The sequence below is a fragment of the Miniopterus natalensis genome, chromosome 15 (assembly GCF_054644295.1).
Source record: "Miniopterus natalensis isolate mMinNat1 chromosome 15, mMinNat1.hap1, whole genome shotgun sequence".
Taxonomy (NCBI): Eukaryota; Metazoa; Chordata; class Mammalia; order Chiroptera; family Miniopteridae; genus Miniopterus; species Miniopterus natalensis.
Genome location: NC_142095.1, coordinates 5,762,310 through 5,787,547, shown reverse-complemented (window position 1 = coordinate 5,787,547; position 25,238 = coordinate 5,762,310). Strand labels below are relative to the sequence as shown.

The 25,238-nt window shown below is 41.3% G+C and overlaps 1 protein-coding gene and 1 pseudogene across 3 annotated transcripts in view; both read left to right on the top strand.

Moving 5' to 3' along the window:
• The window catches only part of KIF15 (kinesin family member 15), a 49,673-nt gene that overhangs the window by 23,353 nt on the left and 1,082 nt on the right, over positions 1 to 25,238 (top strand). For 2 of the 3 annotated variants that reach the window (XM_087824821.1, XM_087824823.1), the window contains 23 exons: positions 1,650 to 1,773; positions 2,292 to 2,374; positions 2,598 to 2,807; positions 3,764 to 3,941; positions 5,594 to 5,735; positions 6,726 to 6,867; positions 8,331 to 8,528; positions 9,222 to 9,329; positions 9,725 to 9,830; positions 10,144 to 10,309; positions 12,940 to 13,090; positions 13,302 to 13,387; positions 14,370 to 14,439; positions 14,862 to 14,948; positions 15,549 to 15,653; positions 16,175 to 16,297; positions 16,803 to 16,949; positions 17,527 to 17,628; positions 17,913 to 18,077; positions 19,376 to 19,485; positions 23,733 to 23,799; positions 24,228 to 24,265; positions 25,031 to 25,196. In XM_087824821.1, coding sequence (XP_087680947.1) covers positions 1,650 to 1,773; positions 2,292 to 2,374; positions 2,598 to 2,807; positions 3,764 to 3,941; positions 5,594 to 5,735; positions 6,726 to 6,867; positions 8,331 to 8,528; positions 9,222 to 9,329; positions 9,725 to 9,830; positions 10,144 to 10,309; positions 12,940 to 13,090; positions 13,302 to 13,387; positions 14,370 to 14,439; positions 14,862 to 14,948; positions 15,549 to 15,653; positions 16,175 to 16,297; positions 16,803 to 16,949; positions 17,527 to 17,628; positions 17,913 to 18,077; positions 19,376 to 19,485; positions 23,733 to 23,799; positions 24,228 to 24,265; positions 25,031 to 25,196 — 2,874 coding nt within the window. Of the gene's footprint in view, positions 1 to 1,649; positions 1,774 to 2,291; positions 2,375 to 2,597; positions 2,808 to 3,763; positions 3,942 to 5,593; positions 5,736 to 6,725; positions 6,868 to 8,330; positions 8,529 to 9,221; positions 9,330 to 9,724; positions 9,831 to 10,143; positions 10,310 to 12,939; positions 13,091 to 13,301; positions 13,388 to 14,369; positions 14,440 to 14,861; positions 14,949 to 15,548; positions 15,654 to 16,174; positions 16,298 to 16,802; positions 16,950 to 17,526; positions 17,671 to 17,912; positions 18,078 to 19,375; positions 19,486 to 23,732; positions 23,800 to 24,227; positions 24,266 to 25,030; positions 25,197 to 25,238 lie in introns of all 3 variants that reach the window. The other variant, XM_087824822.1, reaches the window with a different exon arrangement.
• LOC148091396 (ATP synthase F(0) complex subunit C2, mitochondrial pseudogene) lies at positions 21,863 to 22,894 on the top strand (annotated as a pseudogene).

Below are 25,238 nucleotides of genomic sequence, written 5' to 3'. Positions count from 1 at the left end.
TTGGTTCCAAACTAAAGAATTGTAATGTCCTAAATTGGCAGATTAATTTCTTCTACCATTCAAAGGATAAATTGATCGTTCTTACCCCCTAAGCAAACTCCCTGATCATCGTATCATGGTAAGAGTGAAGGTTCCATGTTGCCCCTCCCCTGGGTAGGTCGGAAGAGTGTAGGCTTTAGTCATTCATTCATATTGTTGGATTATGACCCACTTGTGGAGTATATGTAATATGAGGAGGAAAAGTAATTAGAGCTTCCTGGCCCTATCTCTTGGGACTTACCAGAAGTTTTTAGAGAGTAGAGAACTGCAAGGGTAATTAGATTTATGAGGTCACTGATGTGACAGTGATGTCAGAATGTACAGGAGTGCCTTGTAATGAGCTGGCCTTGAGAATCAGAAGCACCTAAGAATGGCTTCTTAACACATGAAACAACAGAACCGGGGCCCTTACATTAGTCACTGTCAATGGTAAGTCCCCTGCTGCAGCGAAGTGGCTGGGATATTGGGACTTGTTTAAGGGTGAACTAATTAGATCTTTCCCAATGCGCAGACCTGGCTTAAGACAGGAACACAGGGACCTGGGGCTTTTCCTTCACTGAAAAATTTGGTATTTCGCAATGGGTCCCTTTGATCTGGTTAGTACTCACTCAGCTGTTAGCTCTTGTCATCCTGTAGGTTTTGTGGATCTTTTTCAACTTCCTAAACATCATCTCAAATAAGACATTTCTTTAAGAAAAAAGTTTTTTAAATATGTCTATTGATTTCAGAGAGAAGAAGGGAGAAGGAGAGAGAGATAAACATCAGTGATCCACGATCTCCTGGATCATAGGTCGGTGCTCAACCTCTGAGCAACACCGGCTGGGCAAGAGACTTTTTTAAAAAGAGTGTTAAGTGTGGTAGTAAAACAGAAACGGAGCTATAACACCAAACCTTCCTTTCAGGAAGTGCTGTTAGGAAATACAGGGTTGGATTCCTGTGGAGAGGGTGTTTTCTGCCAAGCTCATGGAGCTCAGGCAGCCCTGCAGTCATCACACCCTTAGAGTAAGCTAAGACAGGGAAGATCATCCCCATCGAGGGCTTTGCTCTTCTCCATGGGGTGGGGCTGTCTGTCTCAGGTCTCAGGAAGAAGGCAGTGAGAGATGAACATGTCCAGATCGCAGGGTGACCCAGCCCAACAGGGCCCAGAGCTAGTCAGCAGAGCTGAGACATAAGTGGGAGCAGAAGGGAGGAGTGGCTAGAAGGGGAGGAATCTCTGGCTATGGGTCTGAACACGGAGAGGAAACGTCCTCCCCACTGCAGCACTCTGGTCCCAGTGGCCTTTCGACTGTTTGTTAGAATTGCTCCAAATCATACAAATGAAAATATAAGACTATACAACTCATAAGACGTTCTTTTTTTGTTGTTCTTGTTTTTATTTTATTTCTTTTTTCACAAAAATGTTCTTTTATTTACAGATTTTAGAGGGGGAGAGAGAAACATTGATTTGTTGCTCCACTTATCTATGCATTCATTGGTTAATTTTTGTATGTGCTGTGACTGGGGATCAAACCCACAACCTTGGTGTATTGGGACAATGCTTTAACCAACTGAGCTACCTGGCCAGGGCCACAAAACATACTTTTAATGCTTCTTTAAAAATTCCTGAACAGGCAGTTGTAAATGAAGACACGCAAGGCAATGTGAGCCAGCTCCAAGCTGAAGTGAAGAGGCTCAAAGAACAGCTGGCCCGGCTCACTTCAGGGCAGATACTACCAGGAAGCTTTCTGACCAGAGGTAAGTTGTGTACAGAGGTCTGTATCCTGAGGAAGGCCATGTGCAGACCTTGGTATTGGAACCTTCCAAAGACAGGCACAACACAATAAGGCTACCCAAACTTTTCCACAAGTATCTTTCTATTTATTTCACCTACATAGGAACGTAGTACTTTGTCTGTAACCAGATATAGATTCCATAGGTACTGAGTTCTGTGTGATCTGTGGGAAGGGAGGAGTAGAAATAACTTTGAATAATAAAAGTGCTAAAATGACATACTAATAAGTTTCTTTTTGATCCACTTCTAAGATTTGTTTTTATGATATGCAATTCTTATATGTTTATTAAACAGGACAAGAGAGGCTTCTTAGACTAGCTAATATCTGTTGGGTTAGTTTAAAACCCGTGATCTCGTGATAATAGTTTGATTCTCTTGGGTTAATTGAGAGCAGTCAGTCAAAGGCTGTTGTAGCTCACCTCGTGGTCTTCAAATGTGAGAGCTAAACATTTTTTCCCCTTTCTCTTTCTTACTGGGCCAGTTACAGACAAAGGCGAGACTGATTATATGAAGTGTTTCCAGGAGGCAATGTTATTCTTGAAGAAGTCTGAACAGGAAAAGAAGGTAGGAAACTGAACTAGTGTCAAGGGAACATTTAAGGCTTTACTGTGTGATCAGTGCCTTTCTGGGGGGAGTAAACGGCACCAGTAAATAAAATGGGGAGGCTGTGAAAGATCTAATTTTGCCTTTGAGATTAAATGGAAAGCTAATGTTTATTGCTTGGTTTGTGAAAATTTAGGGAAGGTGAATTATTTTTCATGTTTAACCAAATTATGTATTTCTTAAGTCTCTGATAGAAAAAGTTACCCAGTTAGAAGACCTCACCCTCAAAAAAGAGAAATTCATTCAGTCTAATAAAATGATTGTGAAATTCCGAGAGGATCAGATAATGCGCCTGGAGAAGCTCCATAAGGAAGCTCGGGGAAGCTTCCTGCCGGAGGAGCAGGATCGTTTGCTGTCGGAACTAAGGGACGAGGTTCAGACTCTGCGAGAGCAAGTGAGTACATGTCATTTGTAGCATTTCCCAGTGTAAAGGACGCCCGAGGCAAGTAGGAACTTGTCACTAAATTTTTGTCATTCAATTCAACAGAAGGTGTTTTAAATAAATTAAACTGACAGGATGATTGCATAGTCCCGACACCTCTCTCTCTCTCTCTCTCTCTCTCTCTCTCTCTCTCTCTCTCTCCTCTCTCTCTCTCTCTCTCTCTCCTCTCTCTCTCTCTCTCTCTCTCTCTCTCTCTCGTCTCTCTCTCTCGTCTCTCTCTCTCTCTCTCTTTTCCAAAATAATAAAACCTGAAGGAAAAACACTTGGCCCAGCAGGCCAAGTTACATTCAGCCAGGTGCACACTACGGTTATCTCTACAGTTCAGCCCTTAAAGTTTTGTTTATTGTTGTTTTTCCTTTTGCTTGGAAAGGATGGATAGTTAAAAATCAAATGTAGGCACATAATTAAAAATCAAATATAACTGGTATTCAGCTTTGTGTATCTTTCCAGAGGTTTTATGCATATTCAAACTAATACAGATATTTTTACTTTTTTTCTTTTTGTTCAAAAGGCAGCTCATCATACACTCTTTTCTGCGCCTTGCCCTTTTCACACAGTATATCTTGGAGGGCACTCAATCCTGGTCAGTAGTTTCATTGCTTTGTGCAATAAACATAAGCAGTCTCCTTTGCACGAAGAATCTGCCACAACCTATCCCGTATGTTTATCTCCTAGGGGCCTGAGTGACAGTTTCAAGGTTGCAGACCCAGACATAGAACATGGAGTTGTAGGATATGCACGTACTCAGTCCGTGATCACAAGGGCCACTTGCTTTCCATGGTGGTCACAGCAGGCTACCACCAGTGCATGCGGCGTTCATAATGTTTTCTAACAGCTTTTCAGAAAGACTTGTTCATTAAGGACATGTTTGTACATATATGAGTCTGTAATCCTTCTGTGTCACACAGATAGAGCACCACCCCAGAGTTGCCAAATACGCTATGGAAAACCACTCCCTCAGGGAGGAGAATAGAAGACTGAGGTTACTGAAGCCTGTGCAGAGAGCTCAGGAGATGGATGCGCAGACCATTGCAAAGCTGGAAAAAGCTTTCCTCGAAATGTCTAGCACAGAGAAAAATGACAAAAGTAAGAAGTGATTGTTGAATATATGCCTTGAAAGGGCAGGGGCTGTTTTAAAGGGCATTTATGTTGCCTGGCATTGAGGGTCTTCATGTTAGCCTCTAGACCTGGTATACTAATTTCTTATATACATACTTCTTTTATGTTATCAAGTCATTTTCTATACTTTTTGCTCAAAAATCACAGTAGTAAATTATGTAGGCTAGTAGATATAGCAAGGAAATACCCATTATATATCTTTGTGGGGTTTTTTCATTGATTGGGGGTGGGGGAGAGAAACATCGATTTGTCGTTCCATCTATTCATGCATTCATTGGTTGATTTCTGTATGTGCCCGGACCAGGGATTGAACCCACAGCCTTGGTGTATGGGTCCGATGCTCTAACCAACTGAGCTATGCAGCTAGGGCAATAGATATCTCTGTTTTGTCAATAAAAGACTTATTAGATATTACTTTTAATTTTATTAAATAGAATTTTCCTGTTTTAAGTATTTGAAATGAAGAATGCTAACTAAGCACAAGATGAATGGATGTAGAATTGAAGTGTTTACCCACCTGACTACGGTCTGTGCAGTGAGAGATGTCGGCGTGATCGGACTCATGGTCCACCCAGCGCAGTGTTTGGGTCCTGGTGTCATGGTTGCTGGTCATGCTTGCTAGTGTGCACTCTGTTAGTTATACAGTATTACTTTTGCGGAAGTGGTTTAGTTAGCACTGAATCTAACATACAGGCTTGGCAGCTATTGGTATTCACGCTCTGGAATTTGGTAGGAAAGTCTGTGGTTGCTCCATTTTTAGAGTGAATAGTTCCGTGGTCTTTTATCATACCCTGTCTCAGCCTTTGTTTCGGTTTAGGTTGAAATTGAGAAAGTTTTAACCTTTTTACTCTACACTCATAAAGAAGCCTGTTTGTCTGCTTGTTTTTAAAATTTTCTTTTCTAAGCCCTCTTCCATTCTCTTTATGACATAATAAAAGAATAAAACCTCAGTATTTGGGTTGTGGAGAGACTAAGATTTTAGATGCAAAGTTAAAATCAGGTTTTCTGTATTGTTTCAACTACTTTTCCCTACAATGCTGTGTATTTTGTTGGCCATTTTGACCTCAATTGTACCTTGACTTGCCACCGCTCTCTAGACAACGTGACATGGTATTTCCCCACTGAAACTCAGGGGGACTCTCTTCAACATATCCAGTATTCTCAGTAATCCTTGAAAATTAATCTTTCCTACCCGGTTGGTGATACCAGGTTCTTTCAACTTGCTGCTTTTGCTATTTGTTTCCTTTCCTAAAATTCATTTACTCTTAACATTAGCCACTAGTGCTAACTCCTGCCAGACTCACCTGGCGATGTTTCTCCCTCTAGCATTTTGCCTGTTGTACTTCAGTCATTGCTGGCTCTACCTAAGCTTTTGTCTTAAACCTGCCCGGGTCCCATCCTGTGGCTTCTCAGTCTCTCAGCTTCTCAAAACAACTGCTAATAACTCTTCGCCACACTGCGTTGTATTTTATGCTTCTTATGGCTCTTGTATTGTAGGGTCCACCTTCCAACCCATTTCTCCTTTTTCCTTTGCTTAAACATGGACACTTGACAGAGACCTAGAAAATGTATTCTATTATTTCTGTCTTTCAAAGACCATGTTGTTTCCTTATTATCAGGCCAGCAAGGATTCTCTCCTAAACTTGCGAAAGAGCCGTGTTCATTAGCAAGCTCTGAGAAGCTATCAGTACAGCTCCTGCAGATTCAGACTGAGCTGAATAACTCGAAGCAGGAACACGAAGAATTCAGAGAGCTCACGAGGTGAGGCTGAATGAATGCCCCCCCCCACTGTCACGCCTTTCAGTGCCCATTTGCTCTAGGGGTCATGCTGGCCATCTAACTGAGCATTTCACTTCCGCTCTTCTCAAGTAACAACTAACTTGTTTTGACATGAGGGAAAAGGGCTTGCTGCCAGTTTTATTTTTACTCCTTGTTTTTAAATTGAAGTATAATTGACATAAACTTCTAGCTCTTTAATATATTTAATGAAGTAAGATTATATGAGTGTTTTAATGTTGCGATGAGTGTCTATTGAACTTACACAGTAAATTGTTTATCCAGCCACCACATTTTAAATCACCATTGTTATGAATTAAATCTGGATTTTTAGAAATTTCTGATTATTTGTTAATATTCTTACTTGACCCTCTGCGTAAAAGAAAACAAAGGAAAACCGCATTCATATTATAACTCAGACTAATCCTGTTCTAAAATATAAATGATTTAAAAATAACGTATCACATATGGAACCATCATGGACTGCTTGGGCTTTATTTAAAAATCGATTTTTATTTTTTTTAATCCTCACCCGAGGGTATTTTTTCCATTGCTTTTCAGAGGGTGGGAGGGAGGGAGAGACAGAGAAACATCACTGTGAGAGACACACATCAATGGGTTGTTTCCCATATGTGCCCTGACCAGGGTCAGGGATTGAGCCTGCAACTGAACTATATGCCCTTGGCCAGATCGAACCCGGGACCCTTCAGTCCAAAGGCTGACGCTCTAACCACTGAGCCAAACTGGCTAGGTTGTTAGGGCTTTTGAATTGGAGCTCTGCCATTTACTAGTTGAACACCATAAATAGTCATCAATCTCTGAGCTATATTTTACTCAGTTGGAAATTAAGGGTAATAATCTAAGAATATCTCTGACGTGAGATAATGATAAAGTTAAGTGAGAATATATGAAGTGCTCTACAAATGTATGACATTACTTATTACCTAAAATACTCAATTTTCTAATATCTATTAGGAAAAGGCAGCTAGAATTAGAATCAGAACTTCAGTCATTGCAAAAAGCGAACCTTAATCTTGAAAACCTTTTGGAAGCAACAAAAGCCTGCAAGCGGCAAGAAGTTTCTCAGCTGAATAAAATTCATGCTGAAACACTGAAGGTAGGTAATCTGAAGCAGTACTTCAGTCACTGCTGCCTTCAATCGCTGCTTTCTCATTTTGTTAGTAATGCAGTCGGTACAGATGATCTCCAGATACAGACAGAATCCTTTGCAGGCAGCTAACCCAGGGTAACACTAGTGCCAGTGTTCTGATGTATCCCCAGAAAGATATGTAGTGTTATTTCATAGATTGTTTTTTATTGTGCTTTGCTTTTAAAAGTAAGTGGATCATCCTACATATGTTATTCTGCAGTGGGCTTTTGTTATGTGAGGGATATGACTTGGGTCTTTCCATATTAACTAATACCTAGAAGCTTACCTTATTTTAAACCTAAGCTTCCATGTTTTGGATGACCTGTGGCTTAGTTAGGTGGTTTCCAGTGCAAGCATTCTCGGGGGGCAGGTAGGCGGGAGGGTGCCTGTGAGGGAGAAGTCTCAGGATGTCCCAGCATTGGAGCGAGTCTGCTTAAGTACCCCCTCCGGCAGCTGCACCATGTGCCTTCCCGGGAAGTCAGGGAGCTTGCATTCCCAGACACAGGCCCTTTAATGGTTGACAATCTGATGTGTGAAAAATGGTATTTTGTTAAGGTTTTAATTTCCATTCCCCTCATTTCTAGTGAGGTCACAGATCTTCCTGTGTTCATTGTCCATTTGTCCCCTTCTGTGAAAAAAGAGCCCATTTTCCTACTACCTGATTTGTAGGAGTTTTTATGTGTTAACCTAGTTTGTTACACCTACTGCCAATATATTCTGCCGTCATGCTCCCTGTCTTTCCTCTTCGGATGTGATACTTTCGTTAAACAGAAGTTTAAACATTTTAACAAACCCAGGTTTATTCATTCTTTTCCTTTGTGACTTCTTTCATTTTTAAAGGCCGAGACAATCTCAAGGTCATCAGTATATTCTACTTTCTTTTACTACTTTTATAATTCTGTTTTTATGTTGAGGTGTTTAATGCATCTGCTATTTTACTTTTGTATGGTATGGCATAGGGATTTAACTTTTTTAATAGTCCATGATTTTGTCATGAATTTGAGCTTTACACGTATAAATTATTCTATTTTTGGACTTTGTGTTTCCTTCCAGTGTTCTATTTGACTATTCATATCCTAATAATATACTTTTTAAACGACCACACCCTTATAATGTACTTTTATGTTGGACATGGAAATCTTCCCAGTTGTCTTTCTGTCTTTTTACACATTTATTCTTTCTGTAAAGTTTGGAATCAGCCCATCAAGTCTCATTTTTTTCTAGATCTTATTAGAATTTCGCTTAAGTCAGCCTTAAGTTGGTAGCTTTGTCTCTGCTTGGGCAGTGCTGTGCTATCTCAGGGATGCTTTCTTCTTTTCAGAAGCAGAGTTTCTTTTATCTTCTCTGTTCACACGAGGATCTTTCTCCTGTGGGCTCTTTTTTTCATGTGTGCTAATGTTGTTTTCCATACAACTCACTTTTTGCTGCAGATTATAACTACACCAACCAAGGCTCATCAACTTTGGCCTCGACAAGTACCAAAATTAAGCCCTGAAACGGGGAGCTTTGGGTCTCCGCACAGTCAGAATTCTAGCAGATTAGGCAATGACATCTCAAATGAGCCAGTTCCACCTGAGATGAGTGAACAAGCTTTTGAGGCCATTTCCGAAGAGCTTAGGATGGTGCAGGTAATGTTTAGTTTCAGAAAAAATAATTCTCATTCATTTGGCAAATTTAGCAGGTTGTTGTCCAATGTCCTGTGTCTTTGGTTCTCTTATATGGAAACAGACCAGTTTGCCACTAGATTCAGGTTCCAGAACTGGTTTGTTTACATGGCACAGAGCCGTAAAGAAAATTAAATAGTTGGCAGAATCTTATTACAGATGAAATTTTAGACAACTTTTGGTATATTTGAAATAACATGAAATTTGCTTATCTCAGAATTCGGTGATTTGATTTTTTTCTTTTCTTTGAGTTTTCTACTGTCTAGTAAAATGTATAGAGTGAGCCAGACCACTCCAAATTCCAAAATTTTGCCCTTTTTCTGGCATGGAGGCCTTTGTGGTGAAGTCACTCTGTAGCCCTGAGAAAGCTTCTCAGAAGTCTCAAGCTGGCTTTGTGGTTTAATCCATGATTTTAATTTTAATCACTTATTTCCTACATGTTTCAAATTATCTACTTTGTTGGACCACAAATGTAATTCTGAATTATGCAAAATCATTAGTATAGTCTTTTGAAATTGTTTTCTGGCTCCAAACTGGCCTTTGATAACCTATGTCCAGACAAGGTTTTGAGTTTTGTTTTTTTAAAACAGAAGAAATGGTGGAATATGTAAGATTTTTGTAAAAGACTTTTTGACAACGGAAGTTTTTGTGTTGCAGGAACAAATGAGTACCCTTCAGGCCAAGTTGGATGAAGAAGAGCATAAAAACCTGAAGCTTCAGCAGCGCATTGACAAACTGGAACATCATTCTACACAAATGCAGGAGGTGAGACCGAGGGCTCAGCCTCAGAAATGTGAGAGTCAGATCCTTGAAGGGGATCTGACTTCACAGAGCCCAGTCAAGGCTGATTTGAGTTGCATTCTCTACTTTGATGCTTCCTATCCTGCTCTGATAATGAGGCCCCCGCCCCAGTCTGAGCTCTGGCCCTCTCAGTCCATAGTGCACATGGATCCCTTGCTGTTTGTCCAGAAGAAAGCGGGATGACGGTTCGGGTGCCTGCAGGGCTCCTTTCTTTTGTTGGGCAGCCTCACTGTAGTTAATGGGAACAGTGAATTTCTTCTGGTCAGATACTGTAGAACGATTTTAAAAGCAGAAACAAAGTAATGGTTTGGAGTGTGTCTCAGCATGCCTTTTCCAGTAAACTGATCCCTTTCCCACAGCTTTTCTCATCAGAGAGAACTGATTGGACCAAACAGCAGCAAGAGCATCTCTCACAGTTGAATGTCCTTGAAAAGCAGCTTCGGGACACTCAGACTAAGAATGACTGTAAGTGTGAACAACTGGGAGCTTTGGAAACTGAATGCTGGAACTTGTTTAACTAAAGAGCTTTGGTGTACATCTTAAATGTAGGAAATAAGTCAGATGTTAATTCTTTCTTTTTTGGTAGAAATAGATCAGAAACTGTGAGCAAGGGCAAGGAAGAAACTAGAAATCTCATTACTTCTAGGTACCTTCCACTTAGCTGTTCATCAGCCTTTTTTTGCTGATTGTGTGAAGTTAACTATCAAATTTACTTGCCTACTATGTAAAAAATAAGTGTAGAGAAGCCTGTTGAGGGTTTATTTTGTTTGCCTTGTAGTTTTGAAAAGTGAGGTGCATGACCTGCGAGTAGTGCTCCATTCTGCAGACAAGGAGCTGTCTTCTGTGAAGTTGGAGTACAGTTCATTCAAGGAGAGTCAGGAGCAAGAACTCAACCACCTTTCCGAAAGGCACATGCACATACAGCTTCAACTAGATAACGTCAGGTAGAGTTGTTTTGTTATGATTGGCCCGTAACCCAGGACTCCTTGAAGTGCATGTGCTGTAAGCCCAACTCAAACTAGTTGAACAAACTAAAAGTTAATTTATTGGCCCCCAGTATTGGGAAGCCTCAGAAGTGATTGTGATTTCAGGGACAAACTAGAAACATGTCTCTCAGTATTGTCAGTGTGCTCCTTTACTCTTCTGTTCTCTGTCTCCCTCTCTCTTAGCCTCTGCTCTGCTTCCCTCTGTGTTGCCCTCATTCTGTCCTATTGAGGGCCTTCCTATGTGTGACAGGGAACAGATGGCCTCACTGCTCCATATTCTGTCTCCTACATTAACAGCTCCTGTGAAGGGATCCTCTGTCCCAGCCACCATATGTCAATCCCAGGGAGAATTGGAATTGGTCTTGCTTGAGTCATCTGCTTACCTTTGGACCAGTCACTTAGCAAGGGTGTGAGGTGGCATTGGCGCAACAAGGTGATGTGCCTGTTTCACAGGGAAAGGTGTGATCTTAGAGAAGAAGGGATAGTACAAAGGAGACCAAATCAGTAGTTCTCACCACTCTCCATAGTATCTCTCCAGAGGCTGGCTGGTTAGTCAAATGCTAGCAACCTAGAAACAAAGTAATCTAAGATGTAAATTGTTCTTATTGGGGGTTTTCCTTGCTAATTTCAGCCTTTTGTAAAACATGACTTAAAACCATTTTGTGTTTTTGATACTGTCTCCTGGGTCTATGGCAGTAACTTAAAAATGGACATTTTGCATGTGGGGCTGTGAGTGTGATGAGTGTGACTACTCAATCTAGAGAACCTGCTAATAGCCTTGAATTTAATTTTTATAGAAGTTGCCAAAATTAAAATCTGGAGGTCTTGAGTGTTTTCTGAATATACAACAAGAAATTAAGCTAGAGGAGGAAAACGAGACCTGCAGGCCAAACTCAACCACAGACGTGTTTTTATTGGGCCTGCCCAGTGAGGTTTTAAAAAATTAGCATAGTGTTTTTTAAAATGAGAAGCTTTCTTATAAAAATCCATATTTCAGCATCCTCTTAAAAATCAGAGTTTGGTGGCACAGGGTCCATGTTACTGCAGGGGGACCAGCAGCTGCCCTGTGAGTCACCCCTTCCCTCCAGAGGGCACGTGCTGATTCAGCACAACCTTCACCACTCTGTGCTGTTTCCCCAGCACCAGGACTGCGGGCTGGTGCCATTTATCATCAGGTGCACTGTTGCTTTTTCTTACATCTGGGATTTGGTTTTGTTTGTTTTTTAATTTTTTTAAAAAATATGTCTTTATTGATTTCAGAGAGAGGAAGGGAGAGGGAGAGGGAGAGATAGAAACATCGGTGATGAGTCATTGATCGGCTGCCTCCTGCACGCCCCTGCTGGGGATTGAGCCCAAAACACAGGCATGTGCCCTGACTGGAAATCAAACTGCGATCTCCTGGATGATAGGTCAGTGGTTAACCCCTGAGCCGTGCCTGCTGGGCTCTGGCATTTGTTTTTAACATTTGAATCAGAGTCTAATCACTGAGTCTAATCTTGGCACTGTCATAAACTAATTCTGGGCGACTTTTTTGAAAAGCCACTCCACTAATCATTGGATCTTATTTTCCTCACATTAGTACAGAGCCACTATATTTGGCTCTGTACTTAAATTCTGTCTTTAAAATATCAGGTGCTTCCTCACTTTTTAAATTGGACATAATTTAATTGTTCTCCATGTCTCAGTTCAACACTGAGGACACCACTCATTGGGCTGTTTATACCATGCCCCCGTGGTGCTCTCCCTGCATGAAACAGCACAACACTGCTCTGTTTCATGAATTCTTTTGCCTGCTTTGTTTATACAGTTTGTATCCTAAATACATATGTTCCCCCTCCCTCCCATCTATTGTCCATACACCTCTCTTTAGCAACTGATTTTTACCACTTTGTGATTTGCTGCTTGTGCTCTGCGTTCAGTTAGTAAAGCAGATAGACCCCTTTCTGATAGCCTGTGTAGGAGCTGGGACATCTGTTTGGGTGGCCCACAGGTCAGGTTTATTGTTTACTACTTCTTGGCTGAGCTCTGGATGTTTGGGCGTATCCCAGTATGTCGGGGAACAGAACCAGAAGATGAAAACCTAAGAAGTAGTAAATATAATCATGTGAATGAAAAGATAGTTCTGTCCCAAGGAGTTTACACCTTGTTCAGATTGAAGCCACATTTGTCACCTTGAAATATCTTCATACAGTTGGGAGACTGTGTAATAAATGGATAGAGTTGAGCTACCAATAAAACTAAATGGCGAGTTCCTAGGTTACCTGAGGGTTAGGGCTGGAACCCCCCCAAATGAATCGCATCATTCTCTAGATGGCCAGTCAGTTCAGCATGTCGGTTTGAAACCATCAGAGAAATAATGGCTCGAGGCCGACCTGCCCACCCTGTCTTTCTGTCACATGCTGTGGTTTTCATCTGTCTTACATGTTTGTGCATCATGAACATTTTACATATGTTCTTGAGCTTTACACCAGTCAAGGCTTCTGTAAGCCTGGAATGGTCTGTAGCTGGGATAAATTGAACAGTTAATCTGACTAGAACTACATGTAATGCTTATATTTACCATTGTAAAAAATGTTTTCCTGATAAAGATTAGAAAATGAAAAGCTTCTTGAGAGCAAAGCCTGCCTGCAGGATTCCTATGAAAACTTACAAGAAGTAATGAAGTTTGAAATTGACCAACTTTCAAAAAACCTCCAAAACTGCAAAAAAGAAAATGAGACTCTGAAGGCTGACCTGAATGTAAGTTAAGAAGGGTACTGGTTGTGCCTGAATTTGTTCCGGACGTGGGACTGCTCACTGGAGTGCAGGGCAGGCACTGTCTCGACCTCTTCCTAACTTCCCCTGTGGGCCTGGCCCGTGGTGCCTGCCACACAGAAGGTGCTTGATGTGTTTGTTGACTACACATTGCTAGTAACAGTTACTTAAAATCTAATGTCACGTTGTCTTTTAGAATTTGATGGAGCTTTTTGAGGCAGAAAAAGAACGAAATAACAAATTATTATTACAATTTGAAGAAGATAAAGAAAACAGTTCTAAGTGAGTGCTATTTATTTTTTCCATTAGTTAACCAGAATATTATTTACTACCACATTCTTTATCTTGTTTTTCTTAGTTGCTAATACCCTGTAAAGTTATTTTTTTCTAAAGCATTCTGAAAATGAGTAATATGTTTTTGTATAAATGGCTATGTAGAGAAACTTAATTTTTTAAAAGTCAATAACTAGCCATAGTACTTTTTAAATGAATGGTGGTGATCAGAACGCAGGACCTTCTATAAATAAATTGCAGCATTTATTACTGGAAGGTGTGGGTTGATTTTTATTTCTGTCTCTACTCTTTTTCTAGTTGCTCTTTTTTTCTCCTGGTCCCTTAATATGAGTGCCATTGTCTGTCTTCCCTTTCTCTCCAAGTTCTTTTCCTCGGTGATCTCTGTCAATCTCTTGGCCTCAGCCAATAGGATGATTATTACTCTAATGAGAAGAATCTGTATCTGTTTGTTCAGCAGATGCTTGTAGAGTTATTACTATGAGATAGAGTCTCTTTTAGGCCCTGGTATACAGTGGTGAGTACATATAATGGATACGAGCATCTGGTTGGGAAACAGACGGTTAACATTTAGTCATTCACTCACTTAGTGACACCCAGCAAGCCAGGCACTGTTCTGGCAAACACCAGAACATGTAGAGATAAGACAGTGAACAAAATGTCCCCGTCCTCATGAGTTTTACTTTCTAGACCAGAGAGTTAGGTAATAAATAGTAGGTGTTATATTCTGTGTTTGGGGGTCTCCATAGTACTTTGAAGAAAAATAAACTTGTGGCACGAAAATGGGTTTTTATTCAATAATTGTTGAAGAAATGGGTTCAGATTTTTGACTTGTACTGGAATATAACGCCTCACACTAAGTTTGTGCCCAATAAAGTTTAGTTGCATTGAATCTCTTCTGTACAAATAGACCCAGTTCCTGTTTTTATTGAGTGAAGTCAGTAGTAAAAGGTAACTAACTCTTCTCTTCCAGAGAAATCTTAGACGTTCTTGAGGCTGTGCGTCAGGAGAAACAGAAGGAGATGGCCAAGTGTGAGCAGCAGGTAAATGTCCTGTACTCTCTAAAGTTTGAGCTTTGTCATTTTTCCTGATGTCAAATGGTTTATTATAACAAGTATCTTTTAACCCAGCTTATTGTTTTCAAGTATTACTCCCAGTGTACACTGTATAATATGAAAAACAGATTTTAACTTTTTTTAAAATTATTTTTTATTTTTATTTTTTTTTAATAGAGGAAGGAAGAGAGAAACATTGATTTGTTGTTCCACTTATTTATGTATTTGTTGGTTGATTCTTGTATGTGCCCTGACTGGGGATTGAACCCACAACCTTGGTGTATCCAGACAAAGCTCTAACCAACTGAGCTGTTACCCGGCCAGGGCTTCAACTTTTTATTTTTATTTTTTTAATGTGTGTAATTAACTGTGATTTAATCCCTTTTCTAAAAATACTTTTTTCCCCATAGATGGTAAAAGTACAGAAACTAGAAGAGAGTTTGTATGCCACCGAAAAAATCATCTGTTCTCTGGAGAAGTCTAGAGATGCTGACAAGGTGGGTAGCGGTTGAAGCTACATCCCTCTGTATTTTCTTCATAAATGCTGCTTTAACCTTCCAGTCTCCTCCTCCCAGGGTGACTGATAGCTAGCATTTCTGTGCACGCCTATGCCTTGTTCATCTGTCAAGGTCACTAGAGAATGAGGTTTTTTATTTAAGTTGATTTCCCACATAACTTCAAGTACCAACTGTTCTACTTCTCTTGATGGCAGTGTTTCTAAAAACGCATCCTGCCCCTCCTAACTGTTAGTGTGGCCCTTTCTTGTTGACTCTGAGTCCTATGGTACAAATTCTCAAATCCCTGGTGTTGACTTTAGCTAGAATAATAAACATAATATGTATGTCCAAGTATAAAATGAGGTGTAAATTCCTTATATGTCTAGCTCTTATTCATTCATAAAACCAAAGCAAATGATTAAATAAAATGGCATAAAGCCATTAAAATATAAATCGAGAACATTAAGAGTGTAATGTGACATATGTTCTGCTCAAATGAAACTGACTTCTGTTGTAATTAGGAAAGATAAACAATCTGTCATTTAAAAATGATCTCCTTACTGTCACTGGGCGTGAAGATACTGTTTCTGTCCCCATCAGGAAGTTGTAGCTGACCTCATGAGCCAGATTCAGGAGCTGAGGACGTCAGTCTGCGAGAAAACAGAAACTATAGACAGCCTGAAGCAAGAGCTGAAGGACATCAATGTAAGTTCTATCACCAGCAAGGTGTTAAATTTGAGCACAAGACACACTTCATAGACTCCTCAAGAAGTTACAGATGCTCCATCAGAAAAGAAATTCTGCGGTCAGATAGATTGGAAACACTAGTTACCGCTCAGCAGGGTCTGTAACATGCAGTGTGAGTACATCTCAGTTAAATGGTGGTGCTTGCTCCTTCCCTTGTGTCAAGGTGAGGGTTTTTGTCAATGTTCCCCCGTCCTCTGCTCCACGTGGAGCTTGCTGCCCTCCACCTTTATTTCTGCCGCAGTCTCCTGATAACAATGACAAAACCAGATGGTTTTTCACTGATACCTGTTGGACTTTTTCACTCCTTTTTGCCATCCATGCATTTATCCTTCCATTCATTAATTCAACAAGTAGTTATTGAATTAATTTGTGTTAACATGGTCATCACCTTGGAACTTGGATTCATTTTAAGTTATTTTAATCTAAAAATACAGATCATACAGCAGATAGCTCTTGTATCATAACCTTCTTTTCTGCAGTGTAAATACAACTCTGCTTTGGTTGACAAAGACGAGAGTAAAGTGTTGATTAAGAGACAGGAAGTGGAGATTCTGGATCTGAAAGAAACACTTAGACTCAGAATACTCTCTGAAGACATAGAGGTAATGTTAACACATCGTGACTTTTTTTTTTTTTTTTTTGCTTTATTACTTGTCAATATGTATATGTGTATATGGAGGTTTTTAATGAATAAATAGGGGACTTTTTAAAGGAATAAGTCATAGTTGGAGTCATTTCCCCTAGGGTAATTAGGCATTAATAAGAGTAACATTGTTACATTTTATCTAGTTGATTTATTTTCATTCATTTGTGCTCACACCTCAGTAAGTTCCTATAACTGACGAGGTGTGGGGAAGGGAAAGTAGAGTGCAATTAAACCTCAGTGGGGTACCTATATGAGTATGCTGTAATACTTATTTCTGTACCTGTTCACTAATATTAACTGCTTGGTTTATCTTGGAATGAATTATCACACAAGCCAAAAAAAAAGTTCTCACTTAAAACTTTCTTAACCCTTTAAAAATCACACATAGTAATGATTTGCAAGTCCTTATTGGAGAACCACAATTAAGAAATTCTTCTTTTGTGGGGATTGTCCCCTAACAGAGGGATATGCTCTGTGAGGACCTGGCTCATGCTACTGAGCAGCTGAACATGCTCACTGAGGCCTCGAAGAAGCACTCGGGGCTCCTGCAGTCTGCCCAGGAGGAGCTGACCAGGAAGGAGGCCCTGATCCAGGAGCTTCAGCATGAGGTGAGCTGCCGGGGGAGGTGCCACGCAGATTGGGGCATGTTGTAAGGTCCCTCCCTTGGCTAATGGGGTACTGAGGTGGTTGGCAGCTGCTCTGTGGGCTCTCAAGGACTTGGTTTCTCCCATGGGTTCAGACTTGCTTGGCTGTCATCCTGCCCACTGCCAACCTTTGACATGTGCCAGCAATTTCTAACCACTGTGGTAAGGTTATGGCTGATTTTCATCTTTTTGGCTGCTGCTGTTTTATGCTTTGTATTTTTCCTCAAATGACCCTTTGATCATTTTTGAAGCTTAAAAACCGTTGTTTTTTTAAGTGTAAATAAATTCATGAGAAAGGGAGATGAGAGGGTTATAGTAGCAGCTAAGGTATACAGACAGAAATGGCAGCCCAGATTTTACAGTTTACTACTTAAAAATTGCTCTGGTTTTCATTTTAATATATTACCACTTTTCAAATTATTAAATCCCCCCAAATGTAAAAAGCCTATTTCCACATGCCTTGGGAAGATTGGCTGTTCTAATTGGACCATGGGCCCCATTGTTTTATAACTTGTAACCTGACATCTGTTGATTTGCCCAGTTAAACCAAAAGCAAGAGGAAGTAGAGCAGAAAAAGAGTGAGTATAACTTCAAACTGAGGCAACTAGACCACGCGATGGATTCCGCTGCTGGGTATCCCCAGGTACTGTCCAGAAGGAGTGCGTCTCGGGATGAACAAAGTTTCGTGAGTGATAAAAGTTTGGAAATTACTAAGACCATAGCTTTGTCTTTTTATAGAATTTTCATTAGCACCTCTTCTGATTTTTACTTGATAAAAACGTACCAGTGTTTTAGATCTTTTCCTTGGACAAGATTTAGAATAACAAACTAAATAGCCTATTTTCTATATGCTTGGCATATACTTAAAATGAAATCTTTATAACGTCACTTAATCAGGTGTTTGGGTGAAATTTTATTTTATTTTAGAGCCCTAAAACACCACCTCATTTTCAAACACATTTGGCAAAACTCCTGGAAACACAAGAACAAGAGATAGAAGATGGACGAGCCTCTAAGATTTCTTTGCAACACCTTGTAACAAAGCTAAATGAAGACAGAGAAATAAAAAATGCTGAAATTCTCAGAATGAAGGTAACTGGCTGATTGTTTCCATTAAATTTCATGCTTTAAAATAAGTAGTATCTTTCATGGTGCTGAGGATGCAAAATTCAAAGGCACAGAACTCAGGGTCGGCAGAAAAGTCTTCCTCTCACCCTGACTCCAAGCTACTCGTCTGTTCTGGAGGCTCCCAGTGTAGCCGGTTCCTTATCAGTCTTTTAGAGCTTTTCAGTGCGGCTATAACCAAGTCAGCACCGTCTCCCTGCCCCTTTGGTTTTTATACGAGGGTTCGTATCATCATACAGGCTGCACCAACGACTTGTCCCCATGCTGTCTGACTTAGCTCTTTGCCGTTTTAATGGCTAAAGCGTGTTGTCTCCTTGTGGGCTTGAGTTTGTATTTGTCTTAATAGGAGTAAGTTTCTATGAACTATCTTCCTACCATTTTTCTATTGTTAAACTTTTTCTTAATGATGTGAGGCATTCTTTACATATTATAGAGATTAGCTTTTGTCTATGATAGTTAAAAATACTTTTCTCTCTCTTTTAATCTTTTAAATTTATTTTGAGAATATGTTTATTAAAGCTGGGGACAGTGAAGCAGGAAGGGCTTAGGACAGAAGAAGCAACAGGAGGGAGCCTGGGCGGGGCTGGGTTGGCTCACTGGGAGGCTGTGGGAAAGGAGTGAGCAAAGGCAGGGCTGCTGTCAGCTCACTGAAGAGCCAGAGAAAAGGGGTCTTGGGGACAGGTTCAGGGCTTAGCCTGGGATGAGCTGTCGCTGCCCATTGCTCCCCTGGTTTCAAGTCCCTTAGAGTTTAGGAGATGCCCACCTGTGGGGGAAGAAGAGGAGGAAGAGAAAGGCGTGGGCATGTGCCCGGAAGGGAGAGCATGCCAAAACTACTTTTCTCTTGTTTGCCATTCTTTTAGACTACCTTCTAGTGTTTTACCCAGGTGTTTAGGGGTATGGTGTCTGGATGGTTATGCTTGTGATTTCAATTAGAATCCAGTTAAGTATTTAAATTAGGGTCTATCAGATAGAACATTTACCAAAGTAGAGACTTTTTGTCATCTTTTCTCATAAAGGAATTTTAATGAATCAGTGATAATTGATCAGAGACTATGTTTAAGACACTGGTTGTGAGACTGAGTCACACAGTTCAGTTCCCTAAGAGCTTGTCACAATTCACTCTGCATCCACTGTCATCCAGTGCAGTATTCTGTGCATAGGAGAAGCTTAAAAGAGAAATACTTGCCTCAGTCATGGCCTTGGGGAGCAAAATATTGCCTACTATCATGCGTTTTCTGAAAAACCATGATTTCATGTGTTATTAGGAGCAGTTGAGTGAAATGGAAAACCTACGCCTGGAAGCTGAGCAGTTGAGAGAGAAAAACTGGCTGCTGCAGGGTCAGCTGGATGATACTAAAAGACAAAAGGACAGTAGGTGAGAAAGAGCTGCTAGAACTCTGGGCTCAGTCGTGGCCTGCCTGTGTCGTTAAATGAAGGAGGGGAGAATACACACTGGTTTCCCATCAGTTGCTTTGTTTGTTTTATTTTAAATCGTTTTTTATTTTTCAATTACAGTTGACATACAATATTATATTAGTTTTAGGTGTACACCCCAGTGATTAGACATTATATAACTTAATAATCATTCCAGTAAATCTTGTACCCACCTGGCATACATAGTTATTAGAATATTACTGACTGTATTCCCTGTGCTGTACTTTACAGCCTGTGACTGTTCTTGTTACAACCAGTTTGTACTTCTTAATCCCTTCACCTTTTTATACCCATCCCCCGACCTCCCCTCTCATCTGGCAACTGTCAAAATGATCTCTGTATCTATGATTATCTATGAGTCTGTTTCTGTTCTTATTTACTTTGTTTTTTTTAGATTCGATTGTTGATAGATATGTATTGATTGCCATTTTATTGCTCATATTTTTTATCTTTTTTCCCCTTGGTTTGAACCAGGTCTGATAAGGGTTGCTTTTCCCAGAGTGGGAGAGTACGGCATTTGTGATCTTGCCTATTTTATTTAACTTTGCATTGTTGTAGAGCTATGGAAGTGATTTTCAGATGCAAGAAATACTTGAACCAAACTGTTTACTCTAGTTAAAAAGAAAAAGGGAGCAAATCTCTCAACAAGGTGAAGTTTAAGAGGTCCTGCAGAAAAGGGAGACTGTCCTACCAGTTGGTTTTGCTGCATGACTCATGGTCCAGGGAAAGCTCCTGGGTAGCAGCACTCCAGAGGAGCCTTTCCTTGGGTTTGGTGTCTCTAGATTTGTTTGTGTTTTGGCTTCAGCTTAGGCAGTTTTTTTGTTTATTTGTTTGTTTGTTTGTTTTTAAATATATCTTTATTGATTTCAGAGAGAGGAAGGGAGAGGGAGAGAGAGAGAGATAGAAACATCAATGATGAGAGAGTCATTGATCGGCTGCCTCCTGCATGCCCCCGACTGGTGATCGAGCGGCAACCCGGGCATGTGCCCTGACCAGGAATCAAACCCCAATTGCCTGGATCCTAGGTTGATGCTCAACCGATAAGCCACACCCAGCTGGGCAAGCAGTTTTTGAATTGTATTTGCTGATGTCACAGTGTCGCTGGCAACCACACCCAGGCTATATCCTGTCTCTGAGACATGAAAGTCATGTGACTTCGCACACATTTTTAAGCCTCTTGGGTGCCCCAGTTTCTTTAGCAATAAAATGAAGAAAATGATAGCTCTCACACAAGGTGTTTTAAAGACCAAAAATAATGTGTATAAAGGACAGGTTCCAGTGCTTAGCAGAGGCAGTCTCTCAGTACATGGCAGTTATTAAGTACACAAGAAAGAATTGTGATCCTGCCTGTTGTCAATTTGCTGAGTGAGACTGGAGATGAGAGTGGCCTGTAAAATTATGCAGCAAGTTGAAGTGAATCAAAGAGGGCCTCTTTGGGATCAAGGCCCTTACTGAATTCACCTTCCCAGAACAGGGGTGTCTGCTCCTCCTACTGATGTCTTTGTCCAGAAGCAGCCCTGAGTTGTACTGTCCAAAACCTAAATGAGAGAACAGATATTTGAGGATGGTGATGGTGGTTATGCTGACAGTCTACGGTCATGTGCTGCATAGCTACATTTCAGTCAGCAACGGACCGCATATAGAAAGGTGGCCCCATAAGATGATAGTGGAGCTGAAAGATTCCTGTTACCTAGTGACATCATAGTGACATCATACCTGTGATAATATCGTAGTGCAATGTATTACTCACATGTTTGTGGTGATGCTGGTGTAGATAAGCCTGCTACACTGCCAGTTGTATAAGAGTATAGCTTATATAACTATGTACATACTTGATAGTGATAATAAATGACTGTCGCTGGTATTATTTTAGACTACTTTTTCTACTTACAAAGAAACAGTATGCCATGTTACACCAGCAGCAGCCTCATACGTCTCATGTTTACTGTGTCTCTTGATTGCTTTTAATCTCATGTTGTTATGTGCAGTAATATGCTATACAGGCTGGTAGCAATAGGCCATACCATCTAGCCTAGGTGTGTAATAGGCTGTACTACCTAGGTTTGTGTAAGTTTGCTCTGTGATGTTTGCACAACAATGAAATCATCTAACGCCGCGTTTTTCAGAATGTATCCCCATCGTTAAGCAGCACGTGACTGTGTTCCAGAATGCTTCCCTTCAGGTGTTATTGAGCACTAGAGACACTCATTTCAGTAGCATCCTCTTTATGGATTTCACTTCCTTTTCTGGGTGATTCTGATGCAGATAGTCCAGAGTGTGCTCCCTAGTTTCCTTATGCTCCACCCCTATGTCCAGTCATGTTAAAGAAAAGCATTGTATGTGGTATACTATCTTTTATCAAATTAGTTTGATCATGGAAAACAGAATGGTTTCAGATCATTTATAAAACCACAATTAGAAATAATGTATTTCATACCTCATGTTCCTTTTTTGAGGAGCTATACAGAAACTTCATGAAAGGTTAGGGTAGAAGAAAACTAGCCCCCGCCCTTCTCTGTGTTCTCCACACTGGGAGCAGCTCTCTTGCCAGAGTCCCTCATCCCCTGAAAGTGTACACCTGCGCCAAGTGTGTCTCCACCTCCTTGGTCAGCAGCACCCCTCAGCTGCTGAGCCGGTCACTGTCTGCAGTGGTGCTGAGACAACTCAAGACACTGACAGATGAGAGCCTCAGCAGCTTGGCAGCCCCACGTCCCTGACCTCGCTTATATCTAGCTGCAGCTTCCAAACCAGCGCCATTTCAAGGGATATCGACACAGCAGCCTCGTTCGCTGGGGCTGGGGCTGCCACAGTAGGGGTGGCAGGCTCTGGGGCTAGAATTGGGACTGTATTTGGGAGCCTCATCATTGGTTCTGCCAGGGACCCTTCCCTGAAGCAACAGCTCTTCTGCACCATTCTGGGCTTTGCCCTCCCAGGGGCCATGGGGCTCTTTTGTCTGATGGTGGCCTTTTTCACTCCCTTCACCATGTGAAAGAACCGTCTCCACCTGCCATAGCTCTTTCTCCCGTCTTATCTGTCCTGTGTGTTCCTTTTCCTTTGCCTCCTAGGCTGCCTGGGGAAAGTGGTTGGCTCAGGGTTAGACAGAGGAAAGACAAATCACTGTGTGAATAAGGGAAGGGAAGAGAAACTCTCGAGGGGCAAATCTGGCCCGTAGCCTATTTGGTAAATAAAGTTTTACTGAAGCACAGTCCTGCCCCTTCATTTAAATATTGCTGTGGCTGCTTTTGTATGACAACAGCCAACCTGACAGCTATGACAGACCATATGGCTTGCAAAGCCTAGAATATTTTCTGTCTGGTTCCTGACATGCAAAGTTTACCCACCCCTGGATTAGAGCACACAGCTTCCCTGATGATTTCGGGTGTTTTCCTACGGAGGTCTCATCCCCCATTTTGGTCTAGGCTGCCAGATTCATTAAGTGAAAGAAACTACTCTGTCTTCTGTTTTCCTTCAAGAAATTATCTTTTTGTTTTTTACTCCTCAGTGAGAGATACTCCTAGAGAAGCCTGTGGTGATCAAGCAGAATCTCCTGGGGGCGTCTCCTGGGTCCAGAGGCTGCTCCCAGCAACTCAGCTTCTTATCCTAACCTAGTCAGGCTCAAATGGACTCAGACTGATCAAATTCACATGAGACCGATCTCACCCAGAATATAATTTTTTTTATACAAATGGTTTTTTCATAAAGAGATTTATGTCTGGTTCTTAGGGAATCCGCTTCCTGGTGTCAGCATGCATGGGCAGCCAGTGTCATCAGCAATTGCCAGCTGGCTGTGAAATCCGACGAAAAGGCCCTCAGGGCTCTAGGGGCCAGGCCAGTCTGAGGAATCCTCCCCAACCCCAAAGGTGCCCCCTCCCAACTGATCACAGTCATACAGACTCCTGACTGCCCTTTCCCTCAGCCCCCTTTTGCTCACATTTGGTCTTTAGGTGATACCCCTCTTTTTTACTTTCAACCAAGCCTTGCTTTGATTTCTCAGCTTTGCTCACCTTACTTTTGTGCGGGAGGAATCCTGAATCCTGGGGAGGTGCCTTTCGTCCTTGTACGTGGGTAACTTGATGTCCCCACTGAGTTGGCTTTTCTTTGCACAGCTTGGTACCCTTGCATGTAATAGACATGAAATGTACTTGGGTGTCCTTGACACTGTTTCCCACCCCCTCCTCACCCATGCAGTGAACACAGCGCTCCTGACAAGCAGCAGCTGGAGAATGAAGAACTTACCAAGGAAAGACTTGCTAAAGTATGACTGTTCTTTCATACCAGTTTTTAACTGTCCGAGAAGTGCTTTTATAGTTAGCATTTGTGGTTCTGTAGTTAGAAACCACTTACTATTGAAATGTCTATCTTTTCCCGTATTCCCACTGTTAAGTTTGATAGTCACCATCAGCATTTAGACATAGCTGAAAATTAAGAGTTTCGTCTTCATGCCTGGGTGGTGGTGAGCCCACTGCTCGGCATACGTCCCAGTTAGAAGCCAGGAGTGGGTGCCTGTCCGAGGCCTGCAGGGCACAGCCTGTGAAGTCGTGAGTGTAGCTGGGCTGTGGACGAGGGTGTTGGTTTGATGGGTTTTGTTACTGTGAGGGCGAGTGGGCTGGTTACTTTCAGTTGATTTCTTTAGCAATGTTAAGAACTTCAGCCATCTTTTTCCTTCTGTTTTTAATCCTATAGAATAAGTTAGTTGAAGAAATGCTGAGAACGAAAGCAGAGTAAGTGCAGTTTTGTAATTCGAGCTCTTACTGGTCTTTTCTTTCTTCTTCTCTGAGGGAAGAAATACATCCACAAGGTAAGGAACTTCTTTCCTTCTGAAGTAGTGGGGGAATGTAACAGACATTCACAGAATTGTTTTTCTAAATACCGCTTGCTGCAGGGGTTCCTCACATGAAGCCATTCCAGAAATCACCTTTAGGAAATAAGTGCCAGGAGAAGCTTAGCTTAGCTTCTCTGGAGGAATCGATTGGTTTTCTCTTCATGGATACTGAGGAATAACTGACCAGCTTTCCCTTTTCATTTCTTGTTTCCTCTGATTTAAACTTGAGGCCTCTGAGACCCATAGATCAATACTCTGATTTCTTTAGGTCTTGGCCTTGCATATCCTTGGAGAAATGACTGTCCCACTGTCTGACCAGTGTTTGACATCAGAAACGATTACTGTTAGGTGTGGGGCACTAAATAAACCATGCAGCCCTAGTAACACTTCAATTATGTTTGCTCCATGTGGGCTGAATGGGAAAGTTTTCATTCTGAATTTTCATTATTTAAAAAATGGTTTGAGGATTTTGCCAAAATGAAAGTCTGGCTTAAAGCAACAACAAAGCGTACCTGTAGCCTGGCGATCTTCCTGTGCTGTCGGAGGGAGGGCAGTGATTAGCCATACTTTCAAGTCAACACTGTGGGCTCAGGTGAAGTATAATTTGAGTACTGTTGGACTTATGTTCCTTAGGAATATCAAAAAGGGGTACTTATTGTTACAGCCTAGAAGAAGTCCAGAGTGCCCTGCAGAACAAAGAGGCGGACTACCTTAGAATGACTGAGGAAGTCGAACGAACCAGAACGTTGGAGTCTAAAGCGTTCCAAGAAAAGGAGCAACTGAGATCAAAGCTGGAAGAATTATACGAAGAAAGGGAGAGAACACTCCAGGTGCATTTGTGTGTGTGTTTTTTCCTATACTTAGGCCTCATG